Source organism: Aricia agestis, chromosome 1 (genome assembly GCF_905147365.1).
Source record: "Aricia agestis chromosome 1, ilAriAges1.1, whole genome shotgun sequence".
Classification (NCBI taxonomy): Eukaryota; Metazoa; Arthropoda; class Insecta; order Lepidoptera; family Lycaenidae; genus Aricia; species Aricia agestis.
The window spans coordinates 16,157,663-16,183,056 of NC_056406.1; the positions used below are offsets into that span (position 1 = coordinate 16,157,663).

Below are 25,394 nucleotides of genomic sequence, written 5' to 3' on the forward strand. Positions count from 1 at the left end.
GACAGACGGACATACAGATATCGAAGTCTTAGGCCGGTATAAATAGTCAGTGCTCAAGATGCATCTCAGTCTCAAGACACGGTTCAGGCTCTGTGATTGGTTGGCTGTCAAAATTTGGACCAATCACAGAGCCAGACCGCGTCGCATCTTAAGTACTGACTATTTATACCGGCATTAGTAACGGGTCCCGTTTTTACCCTTTGAGTACGGAACCCTAAAAATGGGAAGATCGATACGATCTCTAAAATATTATTAGTAATTATTTGTAACTATCATGGCTGGGGTCTCTGCTATCACTATGTATTGATAAAATGACACAACATAATATTTTACATTCATTTATTTGGGTGTAATGCATACAATCAGTAACAAAACGTTTCAGTCATACTCATTGGACCGTAAAAGAATTAAAAGATACAACTTAGTGGAAGAACTAAATATTTTTTGGGTTGAAAGTACATAAAATACTTTACGATTACCAGATAAAAAACCAAAATATTTTGCCTTTCGTATGATTAAACATCGGTATTTTGTTAACGATTTAGGGCTCCCACATATACCTAAACACAATACGACGTCGCGTCGTACAACGATGCGGCGTCGTTACAAGATACGACGTCGCGTCGCGCGTCGTGGAAATATACGATAATCATCATAAAAAAACAGACATCGTAACGTAATGTGGTACGCACGATACACGGCACGATGCCGTCTTTACAGTGGGGTGGTGTTAGTTCATTTAGAAAAATGGACCGCACTAGACGCATTCTGCTTCTGCTGTTAATAAGACGAAGAAAGAAAAGACATACTCAGAAGATACTGAATCCACCCATTTCTTTCAACCATAAATAACGGGAGTCACTTTATAAAAAGTACAATGCCTTAAAATGAAATGCGCGGGATTGCATCGTGAGTTTCTAACGTCATGACGTCGCGGTCGTATCGTGCGCACACGTTACGACCATTTTCCCCCCGTGGAACTATAGCTTCGCACTACTTGTAGTGCCATAGGAATTTTTTATTTCCTTTGACTTTTTGGTAGTGTCAAGGGCAATAACGCATTTCTAGCGACACTACACTGGTTGCAGTTAATTCATGGGAAATGTTATTTCCTGTGGCACGAGGGGCTATCTACTATAGGGTATAGGCCACGGCCGTAGCTAGAGGGGGGCATTGGGGGGCAATGCCCTACCTTAAAATCGCAATGCCCTACCTTAAAAATACCAAAACCTAAGAAAATCAAATAATTATGATATTTTTTTTACTTCTGCCCTACCTGTAACCAATGCTGCCCTACCTCAAATCTGACTCTAGCTACAGCCCTGGTATAGGCCCATGTCGAAAATGGATGGATCATATAAACCACCTGGTGACGTATATAGGACGATATAAGAGCATAAAATAATAAGATTAACACTATGAGTAACGATATAAGAGCATAAAATATTATGGCACCATGCCGTCACTTGTAAGCTGTCCAACTGAGTGCTGATGAGAATTCAAAAGTGCAGGTAGAGTGAGTACATTTTGGTCATATATTTTTGTACGGCATTTTCGCCATCGATAGATACATTTAGACTGGGTTGCACCAGAGGCGTGGGTAAAGTTAAAGTTATGGTTATATTTAGTTAAGGTAAATTTAACTTTAACTTTACCCTTAACTTTTCCCGGAGAAATTGACAGATGACAGCTGATCCAACAAGGTTATAAATGCGCGTGGGCGGGAGCGCTGCTGGTAAAGGAGAACTGTCAAAAATGGCGGTTAATATGATGACAGCGTTAGTTCCTTTTTTCGCCACAGGCATTTAAAACCTTGTCGAGCTCTATGGTTATAGTTAAATATGGCGTCTTGATGGCGTCCATTTTTAACTTTACCCAAAGATTTGACATTTGGCACTGTAGTCAAAGTTAAAGTTACAGTTAAAGTTAAAGTTAGTTGGTGCAATCCAGTCTAAAAATAATAAAAAAGCGCGCAGTGCCGTACAAAAATAGTGCGCCATAAAGTCGGTATTGATCGGTACGTCGTGTCGTAGAGTTCCACGACGCGACGTCGTGTTTAAGTGTGGGAGCCCTTAGACTGAAATCCGGCCAAGTGCGTGTCGGGCCACGCGCAATATATAGGGTTCCGTAGTACCGCTAGTTTTTGATAATTTTTGTATGGTCAATGAATGTGCATTTATAACATGTTTTACACTACTAACAACATCATTTCAGTTACGTTCAAAGGAATTTGAACGAAAAGTTCCTTTTTACTTCGCCGAATTTTTTTTTGATCGCCGAATTTGATCGACTATTACTCAATAACTTATGAAGTCTTCTGAGCCGTGACAATTTCTTTTAAATTCAGCATCTTTCCTACTCCTGTGAATTTTTTCACATTTCCAGAAGCAACCGTTTTGCTGGTAGAAGCGGGGGACACTGGACGATTTTTCCGCTTTGAAACTTCATATTTCACAAATAGATCCCTAAATTGGAAAATGATCTATGAATAACCATAATATTTTTAAAAAACCTATCCAACGACACCCCACACAGTGGGGTGGACGCGAAAAAAATATCATCCCGCTTGATACCATACCGTACCATAACAAAATAATTTTTTAAAGATTTTATATACCATTTTGTCGGCGTCATTTAATATCTGCATTCATACCGAATTACAGCTTTATAGGTCTTACAGTCTCTGAGTAAAATCGCGGACAGACAGACAGACAGACAGACCAAAAATATAAGGGTTCCTTGATGACTACGGAACCCTAAAAAGGGCATGTCTTTTGAAATGATACGAGATCAAATTTTGTGATAATAAATACCTAATTACGAGAATCACAAATACATTATGTCACAAACATTAATTCAAACATTCGCATTCTAATAAACACAATCCCGACATTGGATTAAGACCTCCAAATAAAACATAATTCGTATTGACTTTTACTAGTAATACACAAAATTTAGAAGCAAATCGATAGTTTTATTTAAAAAATACAGGACTTTATTCTAGTTTCCATAATTGATGTTTTATAATTTCAAAACTATATAACTAAAATAAATATTTATAAACGTTAGGCCCCCTTTATTTAATTACATAGTATGTATAAAAACGAAAGAGGAACAAATCTACATTTGAAAACTGATAATTCACAAAGAAACCCTATAATGATTCATTTTCTAGGCGAGAAAGTAATTTATATATACATATTATTTTATATACATGCTTCGGATAATAATAAGTCGGGCAGAACTCGTCACTTAAGTACCTACTTAATAACAAAGTGTTAATTTACAAGAACTTTTATAGGCTGTTAAAATCCGACGTTAGCACTTCACAAACTTAAGATGTCGAGATAAGGTCACACTCTGCGCTCATTTTGTATGTGACGTGTATGTATGCGCAGTGTTTAATTGCATACGTTTTTTCAGCCGTTCGAAAAGTGTCTACTTTTAAAACAAGTTGATAAAAATCGTCGGGTTTTAAATGCATCGCCATCTCTTATCGACCTTATTTATAGGATTGCTGAATTAAAACATTTTTATAAAAAAGCTAGCCACGTGACCAAAAGTGCAATTTCATGTACACACTACTCATAAAAGACGCACGCTGACGATCGATACGCATAAAACGTACGATTTAACTGTTCACCTTAGGCCCACTTGGGCCAGCGTGAATTAACTCTGTTAAAATATCATTCCTTCTATTTTGTAAATGAGAGGGACCATAAAGACAACGTACGATTAACTTTAACCCAGACTGGCGGAAGTGGGCCTCAATGGAATGTGACTCTCTGGTATCGTCAAAGTGACTTCATAGTAGAAGGTTTGCAGTTAATTCGTACGGAGTCATATTATACTATAACCCGGTCACCGAAGACAGATAATTCGGCCATCGACCCACTACTACTTCTTCTATTCACACGAGAAAATATAGTTATCACACTATGCTATATACCAGTCGAAACGTCATAACTCATACCTAACTAAATGTTTGCGCGTGAGTGAAAGACACGAGCAACGATAGGTCAATCGCCGAATTTCTGCGGGCGTCGAGTAGTCGCTTCGAGTCTTATCTCAACTGAATCAGTCGTCATTTAGCTCATGATGATGAGTTGTCCCGTGTTATCGGCGTACACGAGCCCCTGGCCCGGCTGCGGCGCCCAGCGCAGGCAGTTGAGGCTGGTGAAGCCGTGCTCCCAAGTCTGCTCCAACTCCTTAATCGGCGATAAGCCTGTGCGACTCGAACTCTCTGAAATCAGAAGCCATTATACAGGATACAATTCCGATATACTGATCCTTGTTTAAAAATAAAAATACACGTATTTTTTCTTTTATAATCACTCAGTACTAAAATGTTGAAAAATAGCTTCCGAAAGTTACCCTAAAAACACCACAAGTAAAGGCCACTACACGCCTTTCCGTCGCCACGGAAAGGCGCGTAGTGGCGTATGAGCGTCACCCCCGCTCATACCCACCGCCGCGAAGTGATTCTGTTAAACGATTTTAAGTGGGATAAAAAATGTTATTGTAAAAAAATTAACACCCTATTTTTTTTGGTTAAATGTACTCTCCTATGCCCTAAAAAATTGGCCAAAAGGTTTAATTTGGCCAAAAGGTTTAATTGCACCCTGTAGGTGAAAGTTTAAAAATGCACATGCAGTCGAAATGTAACAGAAAATATACACTAAATCTGTTATTAATATATTTATTACCTACACAATGGGTATGAGTCATGCTCATAACTCAAGAGTCGCTTGACATTGTGCAACTATTTTTATCAATTGGCAGTAAATAAAAGAGTCACTACCACTGGTTAGTTCACATAGGGCAGATTTTTCAACCCCGAGATAAAATGTCGGATAGTTAACTGAAGAATAAAGTTATTCGGTGGTTTAACCGTCAAATAAGTCATAGTCAATTTTTCAAATGTTATTTATTTCATAGTTAACTATCTGACCGAAATTTTGAACTCTGGCAACTCCCACTTTACACAGTTGAAACAAATATAGTGAATACTCTATTATTAGAGCAAGACATACTATTTCCTGTCTGTCAACGAAGTGTCTCATTGTTTTTAGGTTATTTGTCTGTTTCGTTCGAATTGACGCCTGGGCACATTTATTGCTTAATGTGATTGAAAATAAAAAGACAGATGCTGTGACAAACAAAGACTTTTTGAACTGCACCAACTATATTAGGTAGATAGGATAGGTCCTTTGTGTTTCCTGCTTAATTTATATTCTACGGAAAGCAAATGTAGCACTCTTCTTTTGAAAGTCTGAATCGGCGCTGAAAACTTTTGGATCCCACATTTTATTATGCTTAGGCCTCGATCTGACGATTATTTCTTTTCTTTCCAAAAAATTCATATAAGTTTATTCGTTTATTATGGCCTCTTCTTCAATTGCCAGATCATCAATTTCCTCGAAAATATCCATATTAAACGATAATTATTAAATAAACGTAAATTACAACCTCAAGCCAAATACCATTTACCAACGTCAACGCCGAACTATCTGTCTAATAGCGGTTTTTTGGTGGTTCACGCGACGGATAGTTTTATTCCTCTGTTAGCGGGGTTATTCGACGGTTAAGTTCTATCTAACGATTGAAAAATTCAATATTTTGCTACCTGTCGAATATATACTGTCTGTTTATTTGAGGATTGAAAAATCGGCCCACACACAAATTAATTTTCTTTTTGCGACAGTATTTTTTTTGCACTGTTTTACCAAAAACAGTGCAAGCTGCAAAGACATTGTTTCTTGCAAAGAATTGTTTATGTGACATTGTTTAAATACCCAGTGGATCCAGGCGGTACAGCAGAGCGAAGAGGTTGGTCCTAGCCGGCGCCGAGCTGAACCGGCGCGCGCCGAGCCCCACGGCGAGGTGGCGGGCGGTCGGCGACAGCGCCACCGAGACCGCGCTGTGCTCGAACGCCGCCGTGTGCAGGCACTGACCCAGCCGCGACCACTCCAGGGAGTAAACACCTGAATACGTAATGACGAAATATATACAGGGTGCAACAAAACAAAGTGATAATGCTTTAGAGCAGCCTTTCCCAAAGTGGGCCCCCTTGTGGGCGCTGAAGATCTTAAGTGCCAATTCACACCGGAATGGCAGCGGCGAGGCGAGCACTTTCAGCGTCATATGATTTTAAACTTTATCTTCATTATTGTAATACATAGTATCGCTTGAGAAATCGCGGCCGCAGGCAGAGAAGTCTACGGCCGCTCGTGGCAGGCACGAGCGGCCACGAGCGGCCACGAGCGGCCGTAGACTTCTTAAGCGATACTATGAAGATAAAGTTTAAAATCATATGACGCTGAAAGTGCTCGCCTCGCCGCTGTCATTCCGGTGTGAATCGGCCCTTAGGGGGGTTTGGGGTCTAGAAAAAAATGGGAGCGTTGTGTTGAGGCCTGGGGGGTGATGTATTTCATATGGTTAAGCATTTCAAATTGAAACAATGGAGGCGCTAAAACATATTGTTCTCAAAGTGGGCAGTAGAAATTGACGGGAAAAAATATTTGTTATGACAACACTGTGGTCTGTGAGCCTTGTCAACATTAACGATAACCGACCAAAATTGAGCGTTTGTGGTTACGGTTATTGTTAAATATGGCGTCATTTTAACCAATTTGTTAAGTAATTTGGTGTAAGCACACTAAAATTTCTATTAAATATATAATCGTAAAACATACCTAACCAATGATTGGTATTTCTTAGTCTCGGTACAGGTAGTAGAGCCACAAGCAATCTGCCGTCTTTCGATATGTCAATGCTAGCATCATTATGTATTCTGCATTTCTGGACCACTATGTTCTTTGTACCTAAATGAGAAGACAGACAACATAAAAAAAGTTATCATTTCATTCCCATAAGAAATTAAATTGAAATGGAATGTGTTTAATAGGGGTATTACATTATCATTTATATTGGATAATTTATATGATCATATATAGGATCCAATATATATGATCATTTGATCATATCTGCATATTACATTATCATATTTCATTGATCCTATTTTACGTCAAATGTGGTTTCAATAGCCAATGGAGAGCGCTAACGCTGACAGGTATTGACGTCAGGGTTACTAGATCTCAGAGAATTCGATTTGTCAAAAGACATCGTCATTTTTAATATGGCTTGTTTTTTGTTATTTCAGCAACAAAACTTAAAGGTGACTGACTGAATGATTGACATAGTGATCTATCAATGCATAGCCCAAACCACTGGACGGATCGGGTTGAAATTTGGCATGCAGGTAGATATTATGACGTAGGCATCCGCTAAGAAAGGATTTAGATAAATTCCAACCCCAAGGAGTTGAAATAGGGGATGAAAGTTATAATAGTACTTCTTAACGCGAGCGAAGCCGCGGGCAAAAGCTCGTCCAAGCATATAATTAGAAAAATTATTAGATTACATTATTTGAAACATATTAACGAACAAGAAATTAAAAACTCTTTTTTATATTAAATAACTGGCAACACCTATTTCTATGACCGTATTAGATCCAATTTCTCAGCAAATGTCAAAAATCTATGATCAAGGAAGAAATGAATCATATGTCTATATTACATTATCCAATATAATTGACTCAATGATCTCGGATCCAATATATATGATAATCTAATATCCCCCTTACTCAATTTGTTTTGGGAATATATTTTAAAGTAAATCGTGAATAAATTACATAATATCATCATCTTATGACTTATTGTAATCGAAATAAATGTATGTCGCGAACGTATAAGCATCAATAACGGCTTCCGATGTTTAGCCTAAATTATCCACTTGTTACGCTGCGGATCCCTATGAAGAACGCCGACGCAGCACCCGACCACAGTCACGCGGCAGCGGCACGAGGCGCGGAGTCAGCATTCCTCAGTTTACAGCATTTTTGCAATAGTTATTTCGCGTCACTTATTATTCGATCGTCGAATAGTCGAGTCAATTTAATTATAGCTTAATTATTGTAAGATTTAATTAATAAAATATTTTAAGAAATTTTGTTTTTTTTTGGAAGTCGAACTGCTGCGAAATATAATTGGCGCAGTCGTACGGATTCGGAAGTAGCCCTCGTAAAGGATATCGCAATCGGGCGCATGCGATCGCTACTTGACTTCCAAAAGTCTTTACCGAAGAAAGAAGAACCTTCGCGCAGCAGAAGACTGTATCCAGCCATCGATACGCCCAAGAAGAGCCGAAATGCAGCTTATGTGAGTACTTTTAGAATCACTCTGAATTTGCTCCTTTCTTATCCTTTAAGTAATTAAATTTAATTTCAAGATTTTCCATCCGCGACAATCGAGGACTTCTAGAATTAGTAGTAGATTTAAATTTTTAGATACGATTAGAGAAATTAGTGAAGAAAATTCAAATTTAAATATGGCAACTATGGATGATATTTTTAAAGCATTAAGATTAGTACCAGATTTTGATGGAAACTCGAATGTCCTTACTAGATTTATTAAATTATGTGATCAGCTCGTAGAAAAATTTGTAGTTCCAGGGAATGATTTAATTAATTTAGCTTTAATTAACGGTATATTAAATAAAGTAACTGGACCTGCCGCCAGGTTAATTAATTCGAATGGCATACCCGATACTTGGCAAGGTATTAGGACAGCTTTAGTAAATAATTTTTCGGACCAACGTGATGAAACCTCTTTATATAATGATCTTGCACTTTTGACACAGGGGTCTTCAACTCCTCAGGAATATTATGAAAAATGCCAGAATATTTTTAGCACTTTAATGACTTATATTAGTTTGCATGAGACGATTTCCACTACTATTGAGGCAAAACGTAATTTATATAAAAAGTTAACCTTGCAAGCCTTCCTTCGTGGTTTAAAAGATCCCCTAGGTTCCAGGATACGCTGTATGCGCCCTGAAACTATTGAAAAAGCTCTTGAATATGTTCATGACGAAATGAATATAATATATATGCAGGACAGAAATGACTCACATACTGACCGACGTAATCATCATAAAATTAATAATAATTTTAATATGCCCAGTACATCTCGTTCATTTAACCCTCCACAACCACCACCTCAATTTTGGCAGCAACGACCTCAAAATAATATGTGGCAACCTAGGCCTATGTTCAATCAAAATCAAGGACCTTCTCGTACTCAACAAATTTTCCGTGCTTTACCCCCAAATTTTAACCCTCAGAGTAATGTCTTTAGAATCCCTAATAGAAATAATTTTTCACAGAATAATTTTGCACAGAATAATTTTGGACAGAATAATCAGAATAATAATAATTTTAATAATAGTAATCAATCTAATAGACCTGTTCCTATGAGTGGTGTTAGTCATTTTACCCCTAAGCCGTTACCCTTAAGAGGACATGACTGGACTAAACAGGGAAATCCGCCCACATCAAATTATTTTAAATCCCGACAGTTAAATTTAAATGAGTGCTATGACCAGACTTACTGTGACCCTTACATGTACTATGACCCTAATGAATATTATACAGAACCCATTGAATATCCTTATGACTATTACTATGACCAACCTTCTTTACCTATGACTGAAAATAATATTAGCTATGAAAATTCTGACTCTCAGGACACTGAAAGCCAAAATCAAAATTTTCAGAAAACCCCGAAATCAGACAAACCACGATAGAAATTAATTTACAGACTCAAAGACAGTTACCGTATATTCAAATTAAAAATCCTCCACTTAAATTATTAATAGATACAGGAGCCAATCAATCTTTTATAAGCCCTAATGCAGTTAGTAGATATTTTCCTAATTTTCCTTGTAATTATGAACCATTTGAAGTGACCAATGTACATGCTACAACCCGTAACGATTATTCTATTACAATACCTTGTTTTTCAGAATTTAACGATAGAAATAATATAACTTTATTCATTTATAAATTCCATGACTATTTTGACGGACTAATTGGACTTGACTTACTTGACAAATGGGAAGCTAAAATTGATTTAAAGAATAGAAATTTAATTACTACATTAGCCAGTAATCCAATTTTAATGTACGATTCAAAAAGTTGTAATTTATATGAAGATATAATTCCCGCTCAAAGTTCTAAAATAGTTAGAGTTCCTATAAATGTTCATGACGGAGAAGCAATAGTTAACGAGCATATTGTATGTCACTGTAAAATAAGAGATTGCATTACTAAAGTTAAAAATAATAGAGCTTATATACAGGTAATTAATGAAAGCCCAAATGATGTAATATTTTCTTTAAACCAACCAATTAGTGCAGAATCTTATAATGTAGAATGCCATAATTATAATATTGTTAGTGATAGAGCAAAAGCAGTTTTATCTAAACTTCGTACTTCTCATCTTAATCCCGAAGAAACTAAAAATATAGAAAATTTATGTGCCCGTTATGCAGATGTATTTTATCTAGATGGAGAAACGCTTACATTTACAAATAAAATTAAACACAAAATTAGAACTACTGATGAATCCCCTGTACATGCTAAAAATTACCGTTATCCATACGTCCATAGAGAAGAAGTTAGGAACCAAATTAATAAGATGTTAGATCAGAATATAATAAGACCTTCAGACTCTGCATGGAGCTCTCCTATATGGATAGTACCGAAGAAGGCTGATGCGTCTGGAAAAACTAAATGGCGTCTCGTAGTAGATTTTAGGAAACTAAATGAAAAAACTATCGATGACAAGTATCCCATCCCCAATATTACCGATGTACTAGATAAATTAGGCCGATGTCAATATTTTAGCACATTAGATTTAGCAAGCGGATTTTATCAGGTAGAAATGGATGAAGCAGATATTCACAAAACAGCATTTAACGTAGAAAATAGTCATTATGAATTTTTGAGAATGCCTATGGGACTTAAGAACTCTCCAGCTACTTTTCAAAGAGTTATGGACAATGTTTTAAGAGGACTCCAAAATCAAATCTGTTTAGTTTATTTGGACGATATCGTTGTTTTCAGCACTTCCCTTCAGGAACATATGGTAAACCTTGAAAAAGTATTCCAGAGACTTAGAGAATCGAACTTTAAAATACAGATGGATAAATCAGAATTCTTAAAATTAGAGACAGAGTTTTTAGGACACGTAATTAGTAACGAAGGAGTTAAACCCAATCCAAATAAAATTAAAGCCATTGAAAATTATCCCTTACCAAAAACCCCTACAGAAATTAAGCGTTTTCTCGGATTTTTAGGTTACTATAGAAAATTTATTCCAGACTTTGCCAGAATTACTAAACCCATGACCCAATGTTTAAAGAAAGACAGTAAAATAACTTTAGATGAAAATTATATCAAATGCTTCAATCATTGTAAAACTTTACTATTAAATGACCCAGTACTTCAATACCCAGATTTTACCAAGGAATTCATTTTAACAACAGATGCTTCGAATGTTGCAATAGGCGCTGTGTTATCACAAGGTGTTATAGGTTCAGACAAACCCATTGCATATGCTTCCAGGACTTTGAATTCAAGTGAAACCAACTACAGTACAATAGAGAAAGAGTTATTAGCAATAGTGTGGGCGACGAAATATTTCAGACCGTATCTTTTCGGACGTAAATTTAAAATAATAACCGATCACAAACCACTCCAATGGATGATGAATTTGAAAGAGCCCAATTCTCGCTTAACGAGGTGGCGCTTAAAACTTAGTGAATATAATTTTACAATAGTCTATAAGCAAGGAAAAAGTAACACGAATGCCGATGCCTTATCACGTATAGAAATAAATATTCATGAAGATCCAGGTTTAGAATTAGAATCTATTATAGCTAATATGTCTCACGATAGTCGTACAGTTACAGCACCTGAAATAGCAGAATTATTAGATGACTCCAGAACACTTACCGTTCACACTTCCGACGAAAATCCAATTTTAGAAATCCCAATTACTGATGAACCCTTGAATAAATTCAAGAGACAGATAGTTTTTAGTATAGTAGGCGATATTAAAAGAAAACCCATTTTAACAAAACCCTTTGACACTCATACTAGAATTTCAATACAGTTATCCGAGTCAAATCTAGAAGAAGATGTAGTTAATGCAGTTAAAGAATATGTTCATCCCAATATTAAAACAGCTTTACTTTTTAATCCCCCTTTGGCAATGTATACAGTTATTCCTATTTTACAAAGAATGTTTAAAAGTTCAGCTATGAATTTAGTTTGTGCAAAGAAAGAATTAGAGAATATAAAAGAATATTTAAAGCAACAGGAAATAATTAATAAGTATCATGATGGTAAAACAAATCATCGTGGTATTAATGAGTGTTATCTTGCCCTTTCTAGTAGATACTATTGGCCCCATATGAGAGAACAAATTACGAAATTTATTAATGAATGTATAATTTGCGGACAAGCCAAATACGATAGAAACCCTATAAAGCAGCAATTTAAAGTAGTTCCCCCAGCCAGTAAGCCCTTTGAATTAGTTCATTTAGATTTATTTACAGCTCAAAGTGAAAAGTTCCTTACAATAGTCGATTCATTTTCAAAGTATGCTCAAGCTTATTATTTAAAAGATGGTACAGCCATTAGTGTAGTTCAAGCTTTACTTCAATTTAGTACCCACCATGGATTACCCATAACAATTATTACAGATAATGGTCCCGAATTTTCCAACCAATTATTTAGCGAATTTATTAGGTTACATAAGATTCAACATCATAAAGTTGCACCGAATACACCGAATGAAAATGGTTTAGTCGAAAGATTTCATTCAACTCTATTAGAGCATTTACGTATACTTAGATTAGAAAAGAAACATGATTCCGTAGTACTTTTAATGCCTTATGCAATTTTAGGTTATAATAGCTCTATTCATAGTTTTACAAAATGCAAACCAATAGATTTAATTACAGGACATTTTGATCCAAGAGATCCTTTTAATGTAGACCTTACGTCGCATCTGTTACAGCAGTATATGGTAGATCATAAAGAACGTTTAAAATTAGCTTACTCCTTAATAAATGATATGACTACTGAAACTCGTAATATTATAATGGACAATAGAAATAAGAACAGAGAACCTGAAAAAGAATACTTACCTGAACAACAAGTTTTTATAAAAAATCCTTCAGCATCCAGACAAAAATTAGCTTCTAGATATACTCACGATAAAGTTATGGCAAATCTCCCAATTCATATTTACACTAAAAAGAAAAAGTTACCCATAGCAAAATCCCGGCTGAAAAGAGTGCCTAAAAGCGCTCAATTGTTACAGGACAATACTGACAATACTGACGACTCTACATCTAAGCAGAACGCAAGAAATTCAACTTGAGACACTTGACGACGGACCAGGACTCTTACCTTTCAAACTTGGACAGACCAGGATCATTCACCAATATCATATCTTTTTACAGCATGTTAACCTAGAAGACATAGAATCTAAAATTAATTTAGTATATTCCCAAATTCAAGATTTTCGTCCTTTACTTAACAATAAAACCCTATCCTTATATGAACCACATTTAGAATATCTCTCAGGCAAATTATATAAAATTACAGAAATATTGCAAACGTTTAAAGTTTCGCGTGTTAAAAGAGGTTTGATCAATGGACTAGGATCTATTATAAAAAGTATATCAGGTAATCTTGATTATACTGATGCAATTAAATATGAAAATGCTTTAAAAGTTTTAAAAGAAAATCAATTTAAATTGGAGTCTGAATATAATAATCATATTAGTTTAACTAGAGAATGGTTACAGCATCATACTAAAATATTAAATACTATTGTAGAAAATCAAGATAAAATTAATAAGACTTTAAATTATATAATGGAAAAAGATTTCAAGAGAGAAACTGAATTAATTAAATACGCTCATTTATCTCAATATCTTTTAATTTTAGGTGATAATATAGATAGTTTAACGATTGAATTAGTTAATTTAGGAAATATGTTGAATTTGAGCTTTGCATCGAGCACAGCACATTCAGTTATTAGTGTAGCTATGTTAAGAAGTATGATTTCAAAAATTAAAGTTTTATATTCAAATGAATTTACCTTAGATATAGATTTAAGGGAATATTTTAGAGTTATGAAATTTGGATATTACTATCTAGATAATAAAATAGTTTTAGTTTTTAAAGTGCCGATTGTCCTTCCTAAACCTTTTGACCTTTTCAAACTCTCTGCAGTTCCTAACCGAAATCATCAAATTCTTATTCCCATGTCTCCTTATATAGCAATTCAGGAAAGAGATTCTAGGTACATAGAAACAGAATGCTTAAAAGCTAATTCGGCATATTATATCTGCGAGGAGAATCCTGCTCATACCTTCAATAATCATGATGAATGCATCCACACTCTTATTACGAAGCAGCAGCTCTTGCCATCCTGTAAACTTACCTCTATATCCCAAGAATCTGAAGCATTCGAGCAATTAGACCAGAAGCACTACATTCTTAGTTTTCCGAAATCAACTAAAATTCAAACATCCTGTGGAAAATTGCAGTATAAAACTCTAAATGGAAGCCATCTCGCTATTATACCTCAAGGCTGTTCCATCCAGACTCCAGAATTCACTATTTCAAATTCAAATGATATTATTAAAGGACAACCCTTAAGAATCTCAGATATCGTTCCTGTAAAAGAAAATCAACCCTCTGAACATATTTTAAATTTGAAATCTATCAACTTAGAAAAACTTCATAAAATAAATTCAGAAATTATGGCGCAACCGAAAATTGATTTAAGAAGCTCTCAAGATTTGCTGCGAAATATAATTCACTAACATTTATCCGCACCATCAAATATCAAACAACAACAATAACATCAAACACAAAATCAGTGACAGCAAGATCAGTGAAGTAGTTGTATCTAAGCTGGTCTTCAGAACGTAATGCATATTGTATTTCTGTAATGAAATCTATACAAACTGTCAGAAATATCAGGTGGGAGGCCGGGCGCGAAGTTCCAGGCCTGTATCCGGTGCGACAGCGGCGGGAGGGCCTCGGAGATGATGCCGGCGTCGAGCAGTCCCGCCATACCGCCGAGCCGCCGCGCCGCGCCCCCTCCTCCGCCCCCACCGCTCCCGCCGCCGCCGGCCCCGCCCCCTTCCGCACCGCCCTCCTCGTCCACCACCATAGCGTTCTAAAACATACGACATTTAAGCAGTTAATAGGGAAGACGTAGATAAAATATATTTTCATTATAGCGGTACTATGGAACCTACGAATAATAAATTATAGTTCTTATTATTCGTAGTATGGAACCCTATATCGCACGCGTGGTCCGACACGCACTTGGCCGGTTTTAGTAGAGATTTAAAATTAGCTCACCTGCGCGAGTATGATCGGCTGGAGGTAATCGTGAATACGCGGCCGCCTGGGGGGCTGATTCGCTCGATTCTCGGAGTTGGCCGTCGGTACCTCGCCCGGCAATAGGGGCGCGCTAGCACTGCCGATGACCGCTTGGAACTGACCGGAGCCCTCGGCGTTTCTCGTCGAGCCTCGATGGAACACGCGATCTCTCGACAGCACGTGGGACGCGGTAGTGTACTCGTAAAATAGAGACCTTCGGTTGCTCGTCTCCGGGCCATTTTGGAGGTTGGACCGATTCTCCTGCTGGTCGTCCCCGTTGGGTTGGAGAGTGAACATCTCCCGCACGGACGAGGGCGTATACAAGCGTATCGTTTGCAGGCGTCGAAACCTGTTTCTGGCCGCGTTCCGTAATCTGACGGCCTGCATGTGCGCCATTCTTATTAAATTTATTCTGTATTCGAAGTTGTGTACATCGTGGTTCTGTCTCCTGGGGCAGTCGGTGGAGTTGGCGCCCGAGGGGCCGGCCACGGGCTCGTCGGGATTCGGTGGGGCTCTCGGAGTAGACTGCGCAATATGGACCGACTTTTTTGACGCCCAACGCAGAGCGGGAATTCTGTAGGTGGAAACCGGCGGTAAAACTTTCCTCTTTGCCAGCGGATGAGCCGCGGGATTCGTTCTATGTAGCGCCTTTAGTCTTTTGCTCTCCATGTACAACTCCCTCCTATTCCTCGCGGTCGCAGAGTTGTTTCTGTTCGCGGCCGCTATTTGTACGGCCAAGCGATTACTCCACCTCTGGGTGGTAGTAGCGCTCGAGGTGCTCGGCGTCGGCTCCGTGGAGCTGGTGGCGTTGGACGTCGAGGGTTTCACGTCAGACGGCGAATCGCGCTTGGAATGTTTCGCTTTGTCCGCATCTCTTTGCGAGCGCCTGTCCTCGGTTTCGTTAAGAATAAGATTATGGGGGGGTTCGTCGGGGCCGTCCACGTTGATCGGCTCCGAGTTGTCTATGTTTTCGAGGCGAATGACGTTCGCCGGGTCCACTCGCTGCGGCGAGGAGGCGTCGCCGGCTCGTCCGGGCCTGTTGGTCATCAACATCAAGCACGTCAGGGCCAGCGCCTTCTTCAAAATTCGCAGCATATTTATTATCAGCTGGCTCAATCCCCTCTCCTCTAAGCACATCATCATCATATTGAACATCACCGATAGCACCTGCATGGCGCGCATGCGGATTTCGTGTCGTGTGGCGCTTATTTCCACGGCTCGAACGATCTCCCTTCTCGGTCTCGTCGAGTATCTCTGTGATAGTCTAGTCGCGACGGAGTTGCGCGACCTTCGTCTGAACTCCTCCTCCAGTCTCAATCTGAAGCCGGACGGTCGTCTTCTCTGAGCGAGAGTGGATCGTAGTACGGCGGAGGGTCTCGCCTGCGGCGACCTCTGTGTCGGGGGCCTCTCGCGAGACGTTTCGTCGGCACCTCCCGTGGATGGACCGGGCTCGCTGTCGTCTACGGCGCCGTCGCTTCGGGAGGTCATATTGACTTCGGGACCGTTTTCGGTGTCCCGAGCGGCATCTCTATTTCTCGAGTTTATTCTCGAGGTCCTGCTGGAGCCGCGCGATATTTGATCGGTCATGTCCGACAGCATCATGCACCGCTCCAGGAGGGATCTAGTGAAATAGGTGGGGACGTCCCGCCGTCCGGGCTCCCTGTGGAGCATCAGTATGCGTCGCCGCAAGTTCTCCCACATGTTGCGGAGCTCGCGCATGGTGATCCTGCTACCGCGAAGCCACAAATTCGTTAGCTGCGTGGTATGCTTCTGTAATGCGTTCACCCCCTCCCTCACCTTTCTGTAGGCCTCGTCCGGCGGAAACACCACGCCGCCGACCCATAAATTGTCCCTACTCGTCGAGGGTCGGTCGAGATCGATCTCGGGGTTACTTTCGTTTCTTCGCTCCGCGTCGACCGAGCCGTCGCGCGTCGCCGCCCCGGGCTCCGCGTCGGGCCCGTTGCTCTGGGAGCGCACTCGGAAGCGGCTCCCGTTTGCGGTAACGCTGACGCCCTCCGGCCGGTCGGTGGCGGTCGACTCGGGCTCCCCCAGCTCGATCACCAATCTATCGGTCGGCCGCATTAACCTGTAGGGCACCTCGGCGGCGCGGGCCGGCCGCCTCGGGTCGTCTTCCCGGAACGTGGTGTTCCGAGTTCGGAATATATTGACTTCCGGTGATCGGTCGCCGTCGGATTCGGAGCTGGAGGAGAGGAACTCCTGGCGCAGGCTCGAGCTGAAGAGGCGCACGCGAGGGCGCGTCGTCCGCGCGCGGTCGCCGACGTCGTTCTCGTCGGACTGCGCACGGGAGTTAGTCCGCCGGCGCGGCAGGCTCCGCTCCCGGCGCTCGACGTTGGCCAGCGTCGACAGCGACATGTTCGTTATTAGGTTCAATAATCTCGTCCCCGAATCGCGCAGTATATCGCGAATCAGGTCCAAGCTTTCGTTGATAGTTTGGGCGTCGACGGGGCCCGACATTGGGGTAGAAGCGTTCGCGGAAGGGGTCTCTCGCTGGGCGGCGGCGGCGGAAGTCGAGGGTGTGTCGCGGGGGGCCGTCGTGTCGTTGGTCAGATTGTCGTTCAAGGCCGAGAGCGTCGCCTGCTGGCTGTCGGTGGATCTCTGCGAGGACAGATCCAGCACCTCGGGCGGTGTGACGGAGCGGTAGGTGGGGCAGAGGAAGACGCGGGTCCGCGAGGACTCGGAGTTGTCGTCCGGCGGGTCGAGCGAGCCGCTCGTGAACGTGAACCTACTGGGTCGGGGTGTAACGTTCGTGGACGAAAACGGGTTAGGTAGGAGTCTCGAGGTCCGCTCCCTCTGGTCGACTGTGCGGAACGTGCGCCTGCCGCCATCGTTCAAGGGTTGGAATGCAGATTGTCGCGAGCCAAACGACGATCGGTCTCGCGATGTACCCGGCTCCCTGAAAACGATAGGTAACGTTTTGTATTAACAACTTCTATTTATGTGATCTAAATTGCAAGCTGTAAGGAAACTGTAAGCCGTTTATCGTACCTCGCGGACAAAGTATCGAAAGACAGAGCGTCGAGATTGAAAATTCTGCTGCTACCGGCCTCCCCGTCGCCGCCGGCGAGGGGGTCGGTATCTTCCCGCGTCGTAGAATTTTCTGGAAAGCAACCTCGTTTCTACAAACAACATCATTAGGGCATGACACCACTTCAATGCCAATATATTACCATCGTCCTCCCGAGGCGGTACTGAGAACGTTCGAGCCACTCGCGTGTAGCTGTTCGTTTCGGGCGACGGGTCTGTTTCCATCGGGTCAGTCCCGCGGTCAGTCTAAAAATTGTCACGGTTGAAAATTGAAACATCGAAGTTGATTATATTATTTTTTGTCGCTGTTATGTGGCTATACATTATGTTAAAAGTTTAAGGACGCTATCACAAAAATTGTTACAAAAATTAGCAGGTCAGTACGAATATCGACGTTAAGGACATTAAAATAACATTTAATATCAGCGCGCCTTGTACAGTGGCGGTTACGACGCTCGCCGCTTTCTTGATAGGGCGAAAATGTATGAAGAAATTTGAAAGCGTTTGTTATTTTTCTTATAAATGGAAATGTTATTTATTTTTAAATAAAATATTTAGCTATTCGTATAGGGAACTAAATAAGCAACAATTTTTTTTGTATATTTATTTTCCTTAGTTCAGTGTATTTAGCTATAATGGTACCTAATCAAACCCCATTTTTTTAATATTTTGAAATTATTGTGATGGTTAAAACGTATTTATGTGAAGATTTTGTATGCGGCTATATATACCGCGGCGGCGGTAAAAATTTATGGCGTGGACGTGGAGATGAACATATTATCTTTCATTTGAAACCAAAATATCCTCGCAGTGTGACTCCTAATTCTTTAAAATGGTACCTGAAAATTGCTGATATTTGTGAAAAAATGTGATAGCGTCCTTAAGGGACATCGTTTAATAAAGTTGCTTTAAAATTAATAAATCTATAATAATTTTATATGTTACAATGTTATTAAGGCGAAGGCGTGTCTCTCTTACTATCTGTATATTACGTTCACGCTGATATTATATTATATCAGTCGATTGAGATAAAATTTCGTAAGTATATCGATATTTTTAGTCTCGGAAAAGGACATCATTATTTTTTTCCAAGAACATGCATTTCTGTTACAAACAAATTTCGGCTCAACGTAAACGTATTACTTTTTAAGTTTCTTGAAATAAATTAATATAAAAAATATGCAAAGCAGCACCTAGATATAAATACTCACTGTGCTGGGAGGTGAAGGAGTAGAGGACAGTCGGTGTCGGACCATGAACAGCCTCTGATAATTCCTCACTAGACTGTCGTAACGCTGCACTAGGTTCTGATAGGAGTTCACTATGAGATCTTGTGCTGAACCATTGCTGTCCTGGTTCCTCCCGTGCCCACCGTTTTCGTCTGACTCGTCCCTCCTTGGATTGTTTTGGTCGTTGTTATTAGCAGGGTTACTTTGGTGGATGGACATATTGATTGGGTTGTAAGCGGAGGCGTTCAACGATATGCCGGTTATTAGTTTGTAACCCAGCGAGTCGAAAGCCACATATCTGAAAACATGAGAGCATAGATGTAGCTCGAAATATTATTTTACTTTTAAAGAAAAGTAAAATAATTTAAGTCCAGTCACGAAGCACGCACAGAAATTCATACATTTATCTATTGCTTTTTGTCACTAGAGCACGGAAAAATTGGTATCGCGTATTTATCGGTACATATGGAAACCTAATACATATGGAAAAAAAAAATATGAAGGAATAAAACCTAACCATATTATGGAAAAAAATTATGAAGGAATGTATTCTTGCTAAAGTGATAGAGACGAGTAGCGATAGATAGATACATAGATCGATACACTAATTTCTTTGTGTCCCTCATCCATACTTTAGTTGATAAACAGTTTACCTGACTTTTTCGTTGACAGAATTTGTAGTGACTTTAGTGAATGGTGCGGGCTGACTCCAATCCCAGAAATAAAGTTCATTGTACGTAGCTATCACTAGCAGCTGCTTGCTGGGATGAAACGCAATGGAAGATATCACAGTCTCATTACGAACATTCCAAACTTCGCTGCCACCCTGAAACATTTTTTAATTATAAATTATAATTCTTTAAACCTTCGTAATATTTTCGTTACAAACTATTATTTCGAGATAAAGTAAATAAATAAATAAATAAAAATTGTTTTATTTCTGAATAAATTTGAATCAAATATTTTCAGAATGTTGAACTACATGTTGCCTACCACCGGTTCGGGAACTAACCCGGCGAGAAGAACCGGCGTAAGAAACTCGCACGGGGCCACTTTTTAGTAAAAAAGTGGAAAATTTGTCTTTTAGAAAAATAAAATTTACAATGTAAATAACTTAATCTATACAATATGAATACACAATTGTAAGTCACATATAATAAATGTAGAAGCAGCCTTGCAAGCAGCCATCCTACTCCCAAGATGTGCTATCGTTTAGGAAATCTTTGACCGTATAGTAGGCTTTGGCACACAAACGTTCTTTAATTACTTTTTTAAATTTATTAATTGATAGATTTTGAACGTTTTCCGGGATTTTATTGTAAAGGCGTATACATTGACCTTTAAAAGATTTACTTATTTTGCTAAGTCTGATCACTGGTATTTCCAGCTTGTGCCTATTTCTAGTGTTTCTACCGTGACTATCACTTTTAGTTTTAAATTTAGTTAAATTCTTTCTAACATACAATACATTATCCAAAATGTATTGAGAAGCAACAGTTAGAATACAAAAGAAGTCTATACGTTCGAATTTTGCGTTTAAAAGCTACAAACATAAGAGTTTAGATTATAGATATATGCGACATAGGAGCACTATCAAATATATAAAATTCTCGTGTCACAGTTTTCGTTGCCATACTCCTCCGAAACGGCTTGACCGATTCTCATGAAATTTTGTGAGCATATTAAGTAGGTCTGAGAATCGGCCAACATCTATTTTTCATACCAAAAATTATTTATATGGCAAAACAACGTTTGCCGGGACAGCTAGTTTCAATATATAAATTTTGACAAATATTGCCTAGAAAATGATAAACCCAGGTATTACTGGTACGGTATGTTTAATTCTTACACGAATACTTTTATCGCCCGCGATATCCGATACGAGGGCTGCTATTTATGTATCCGGAACTGGCCACTTACAAGAACAATATTTAAAAAGTAATTACAACATTTGAAAATAGAACTCTTTGGTTGAAGAATACATTTTGTTTCATGTGACTGTCAATTATTTTTCCATTGTGGCGTCATTTTGAAAATTGCGTGTCTTCATTTGCCATGGATTTAACGCGTGAACATTTTCGTGCAATGATTTACTACGATTTTCGGCGTGGGCTAAATCAACAACAGTGCTTTATTCAACTCACCGCAACTTTTGGAGATGAAGCACCATCAAAAACCACTGTTTATCACTGGTACAGTGAGTTTAATCGTGGGCGGTCTATGCTCACGGATGAAAATAAAGAAGGTCGCCCAAAAACAGCTGTTGTCCCACAAAATATAGATGCTGTGCGGGAACTAATAATGCGTGATCGTCATGTTACATATCGCGAGATAGAGGCGTCCTTAGGCATAAGTATGACGAGCATACATAAGATATTACACGAACATTTGGCTGTAAAAAAAATATGTTCGCGTTGGATTCCGCACAACTTGACAATCGATCAAAAACGGGCTCGTGTCGATTGGTGCAAAAAAATGATAAAAAAATACAACCGTGGTACGTCAAAAGCCGTTTATAATATCTACACAGGTGATGAATCTTGGATCTATGCATATGACCCCGAAACTAAACAACAGTCAACGGTGTGGGTGTTCCAAGATGAGCCGAAACCAACAAAAGTTACTCGTGCAAAAAGTACTTTGAAGCAAATGGTCGCCTGTTTTTTTGGAATTAATGGACATGTGGCTACAGTGCCATTAGAGAATCGTAAAACGGTTAATTCTGAATGGTATACGACCATTTGTTTACCAGAAGTCTTTGAAGAAATAAGAAAGGACAACCGACAACGCAGAATCATATTACATCACGACAATGCTAACTGTCACACCTCAGCTGAAACAACTCAGTTTTTGGAGGGTCAAAAGATCGAATTGACTGGTCATCCGCCGTACAGCCCTGATTTGGCACCTAACGATTTCTTTTTATTTCCATACGCGAAGAACAAATTACGTGGTCAACGTTTTTCGAGCTGCGAAGAGGCTGTTGATGCGTTCAAAATGCACGTTTTGGAGATAAGTACCTCAATCAGAATGGAAAAAGTGCTATGAAAATTGGTTCCAGCGTATGCAAAAGTGTGTCGATCATCGCGGCGAATATTTTGAAAAGTAATAAAACCATATTAAATGATATATGTTTGTTTCTTTTTTTAATTCCGGATACATAAATAGCAGCCCTCGTATAGCACAGCGCTACGCAAACCCGTTAAGAAACTTACACTAGAGATGTCCCATACTCTGACTTGGCCTCCGAGACACCCTGATCCGATAAGTTGTGGGTGAGAGGGATGGAAGGCGATGCACCAGGGCGTGCGAGGATGACCCTTCAATATCCTCACGTGTTTACCGGTGGCGAGGTCCGACACGTACACATTGTGATTAGCGTGCGAAGATGCTACTTTGGTCCTGAAACAATAAATACTTTCATAAAATTTCCCCTAGTTTTAATTAAATCAACTACTAAAAAAATTATAGGCAGATGGCGAGAGTCAGCCATCTTCCAAAACATATTAGTATAAGATTTGAAAGGCATAATAAGACATGTTGATCACCCAACTGTAACATCATATTATTGTACCTTATTTCAGCAAATAAATGATTTCTATTTCTATTATATGTCCTATGAATTTGTTGTAACATCAACCAAATAACATGTTATTGTTGGGTAATGTCACTGTTTAGACCTATGTTATTTGGTCGTGATTCTGGCTGGCTTTGACATCACCAGACAAAATTACGTCCACCATGTCTCTATGTCTACCATGCATATGAATAATTTCTCTGGTGGTGATAAGAGATCAAACAATATTTAAAAATTTACAATTTCAATAGAAATAGTAAGTTACATACCCATCAGGACTAAACACCATAAGAAAAGTAGATCTGGGATAGCCAGGTAGATCACAGCACTGTAAAAATTTTATAAATGTTACTTTACAACGTACAGTTACTAACAATAATTACTGTTAACTACCTATAACTTAATGTCTGCAACTTCACTGCACAGCAATTTGTTACATAATAATAATATCAACTCTGACTCATTCAACATTTTTCCTCAATAAAAAATATTAATATTAGACTTTTCTAGAACTTATTATTAACACTTTAAATATCATAAATAAATAAAATATATAGGACCAAGGATTTATAAGAAGAGAATATAATATACTTACCCTTATTTTCAGGGGTTTCTTGACAAGAATGTCTTCAGCAATATTTTCAAGAACCATTTTGTTTGCGGAGGAGTTTGGGGGATCAATCCCTCTCTCCCTCCATTGCCAGCTGCGAGCGACATTGCCTAAGGTTTGGGGTTCGTCTATTGGATCATTTTTGAAACCAAGCCATTCAGAATCAATCACAGGATCCATTACCCTACAAAAAAATGAACATACATATTTTTAAAATAAATAAAAAATATATTATGTTGTGTAAAATTTCTTGCCGTTTCCTTTGTAATACAATACAATAAACAAAAATTCATTTCAGAAAAATAACTTAATCATTTAAGCCATATTACCTTTAATCTTTTGAAATCAACATCAGCAGAATCTGGAAAAGATCATTTCATAGGTATATTGCTAGTTGTACTCAATTCATAAGTGAAAGTTTGAGGTACATCTAGAGAAATGATAATTTTTGAAGGTACACCACAAAATAATCACACACCAACTACTGACCATGGTACAACAGTATGCCATGGCACACTAGTTGCGTAACACTGGGTTAAAGGATCACAGCTATGAATAAATAATAATATGTACTAACACTCCTCTTATGCTAAGAACTTACATGACGGTTTTACTCTATAGTTATACTCCAAATCGGGCAAAAACCACCAGACACAATAGAAATTCTAATGTGTCTTGTTTTTCCACGATCAAAGGGTTAACTATGAATATAATATTATTATCGAGTATTATTTTAATTTCTTACAAATCCTTTTATTCATGAGTTTAACTTGCATTTGACATTTTTGAAATATAATTTGAAAATGTTTAATGTCTATATTTTTAAGTAAATTTTCAGTAATTTAAATATTACTTATTATACTATGGGTTTTTCTTGTCAACACTAAAATTTTACAAGTGCTTTTACTCTGCTTGCCTCCTGCCCCGGAAACCGGGCCTGAGAAATGTACAGGTGTTTGCCAAACTATGAAAACCCCTTACAGCATTTTTGACAATTAATCTTGAATTATTGAACTGATCTATTCAGTGCACTAGAGCAGCTTAAATTTAGTTGCAATATTCTTGTATAGGTTATATAAACCTTCCTTAAAGATAATATTAAGCTTTAAGAAAAGATAACAATATAGTAGAATAATATATTTTGTAACACTTGTTATTTTAATAGAGCTATTGACCTCATAAGGTACCTTCTACCTACAAAACATAGTGTTGCTAAGGTTATTTCTAGATAAATTGAGATGTTGATTATACATACTATATTATTATGAACATTAGGTTCTTCTTAGGAAACAAAGGATTTATATAACGATGTAGAAATACTGTTTGCCTTTAAGTACTTCATGTTTGTCTGTATTTATCAACATTAATGTCGAAAAACACAGTGTTCGTTGAATAAAAGTACACAGGTCGAGAGGGTATCAGTCGTAGCAATGTATACAATCTATGCAACACATATTCAGAAACAATGAGTTACATACCTTGTTCATCGTTACATGCTATTACAATAATGGTATTTTTAACATTATTGGATGTAAAAAGAAAGCAATACTATAGTTAAAAGAATGTTTCTAGCAGCAGAAGCAACAAAAGAAACAATTTTACGACAAACACACAGCA

At 38.6% G+C, this 25,394-nt stretch overlaps 1 protein-coding gene across 2 annotated transcripts; it reads right to left on the bottom strand.

The window, feature by feature from the left end:
- Positions 1 to 3,423: 3,423 nt before the first annotated feature.
- On the bottom strand, positions 3,424 to 25,394 carry LOC121738357. 2 transcript variants are annotated; one of them, XM_042130383.1, is made up of 14 exons: positions 25,256 to 25,394; positions 24,107 to 24,138; positions 23,763 to 23,961; positions 23,437 to 23,495; positions 22,806 to 22,992; positions 20,244 to 20,416; positions 19,573 to 19,888; positions 18,505 to 18,607; positions 18,323 to 18,434; positions 15,296 to 18,230; positions 14,894 to 15,107; positions 6,696 to 6,824; positions 5,796 to 5,984; positions 3,424 to 4,243 (listed from the first exon to the last, which is right to left on the bottom strand). In XM_042130383.1, exons 3-14 carry the CDS (start codon positions 23,955 to 23,957, stop codon positions 4,089 to 4,091), a joined length of 4,767 nt encoding a protein of 1,588 aa, XP_041986317.1. In that variant the 5' UTR covers positions 23,958 to 23,961; positions 24,107 to 24,138; positions 25,256 to 25,394; the 3' UTR covers positions 3,424 to 4,088. The 2 variants fall into 2 exon arrangements, with proteins under 2 accessions (XP_041986317.1, XP_041986397.1); XM_042130463.1 differs by lacking the exon at positions 24,107 to 24,138.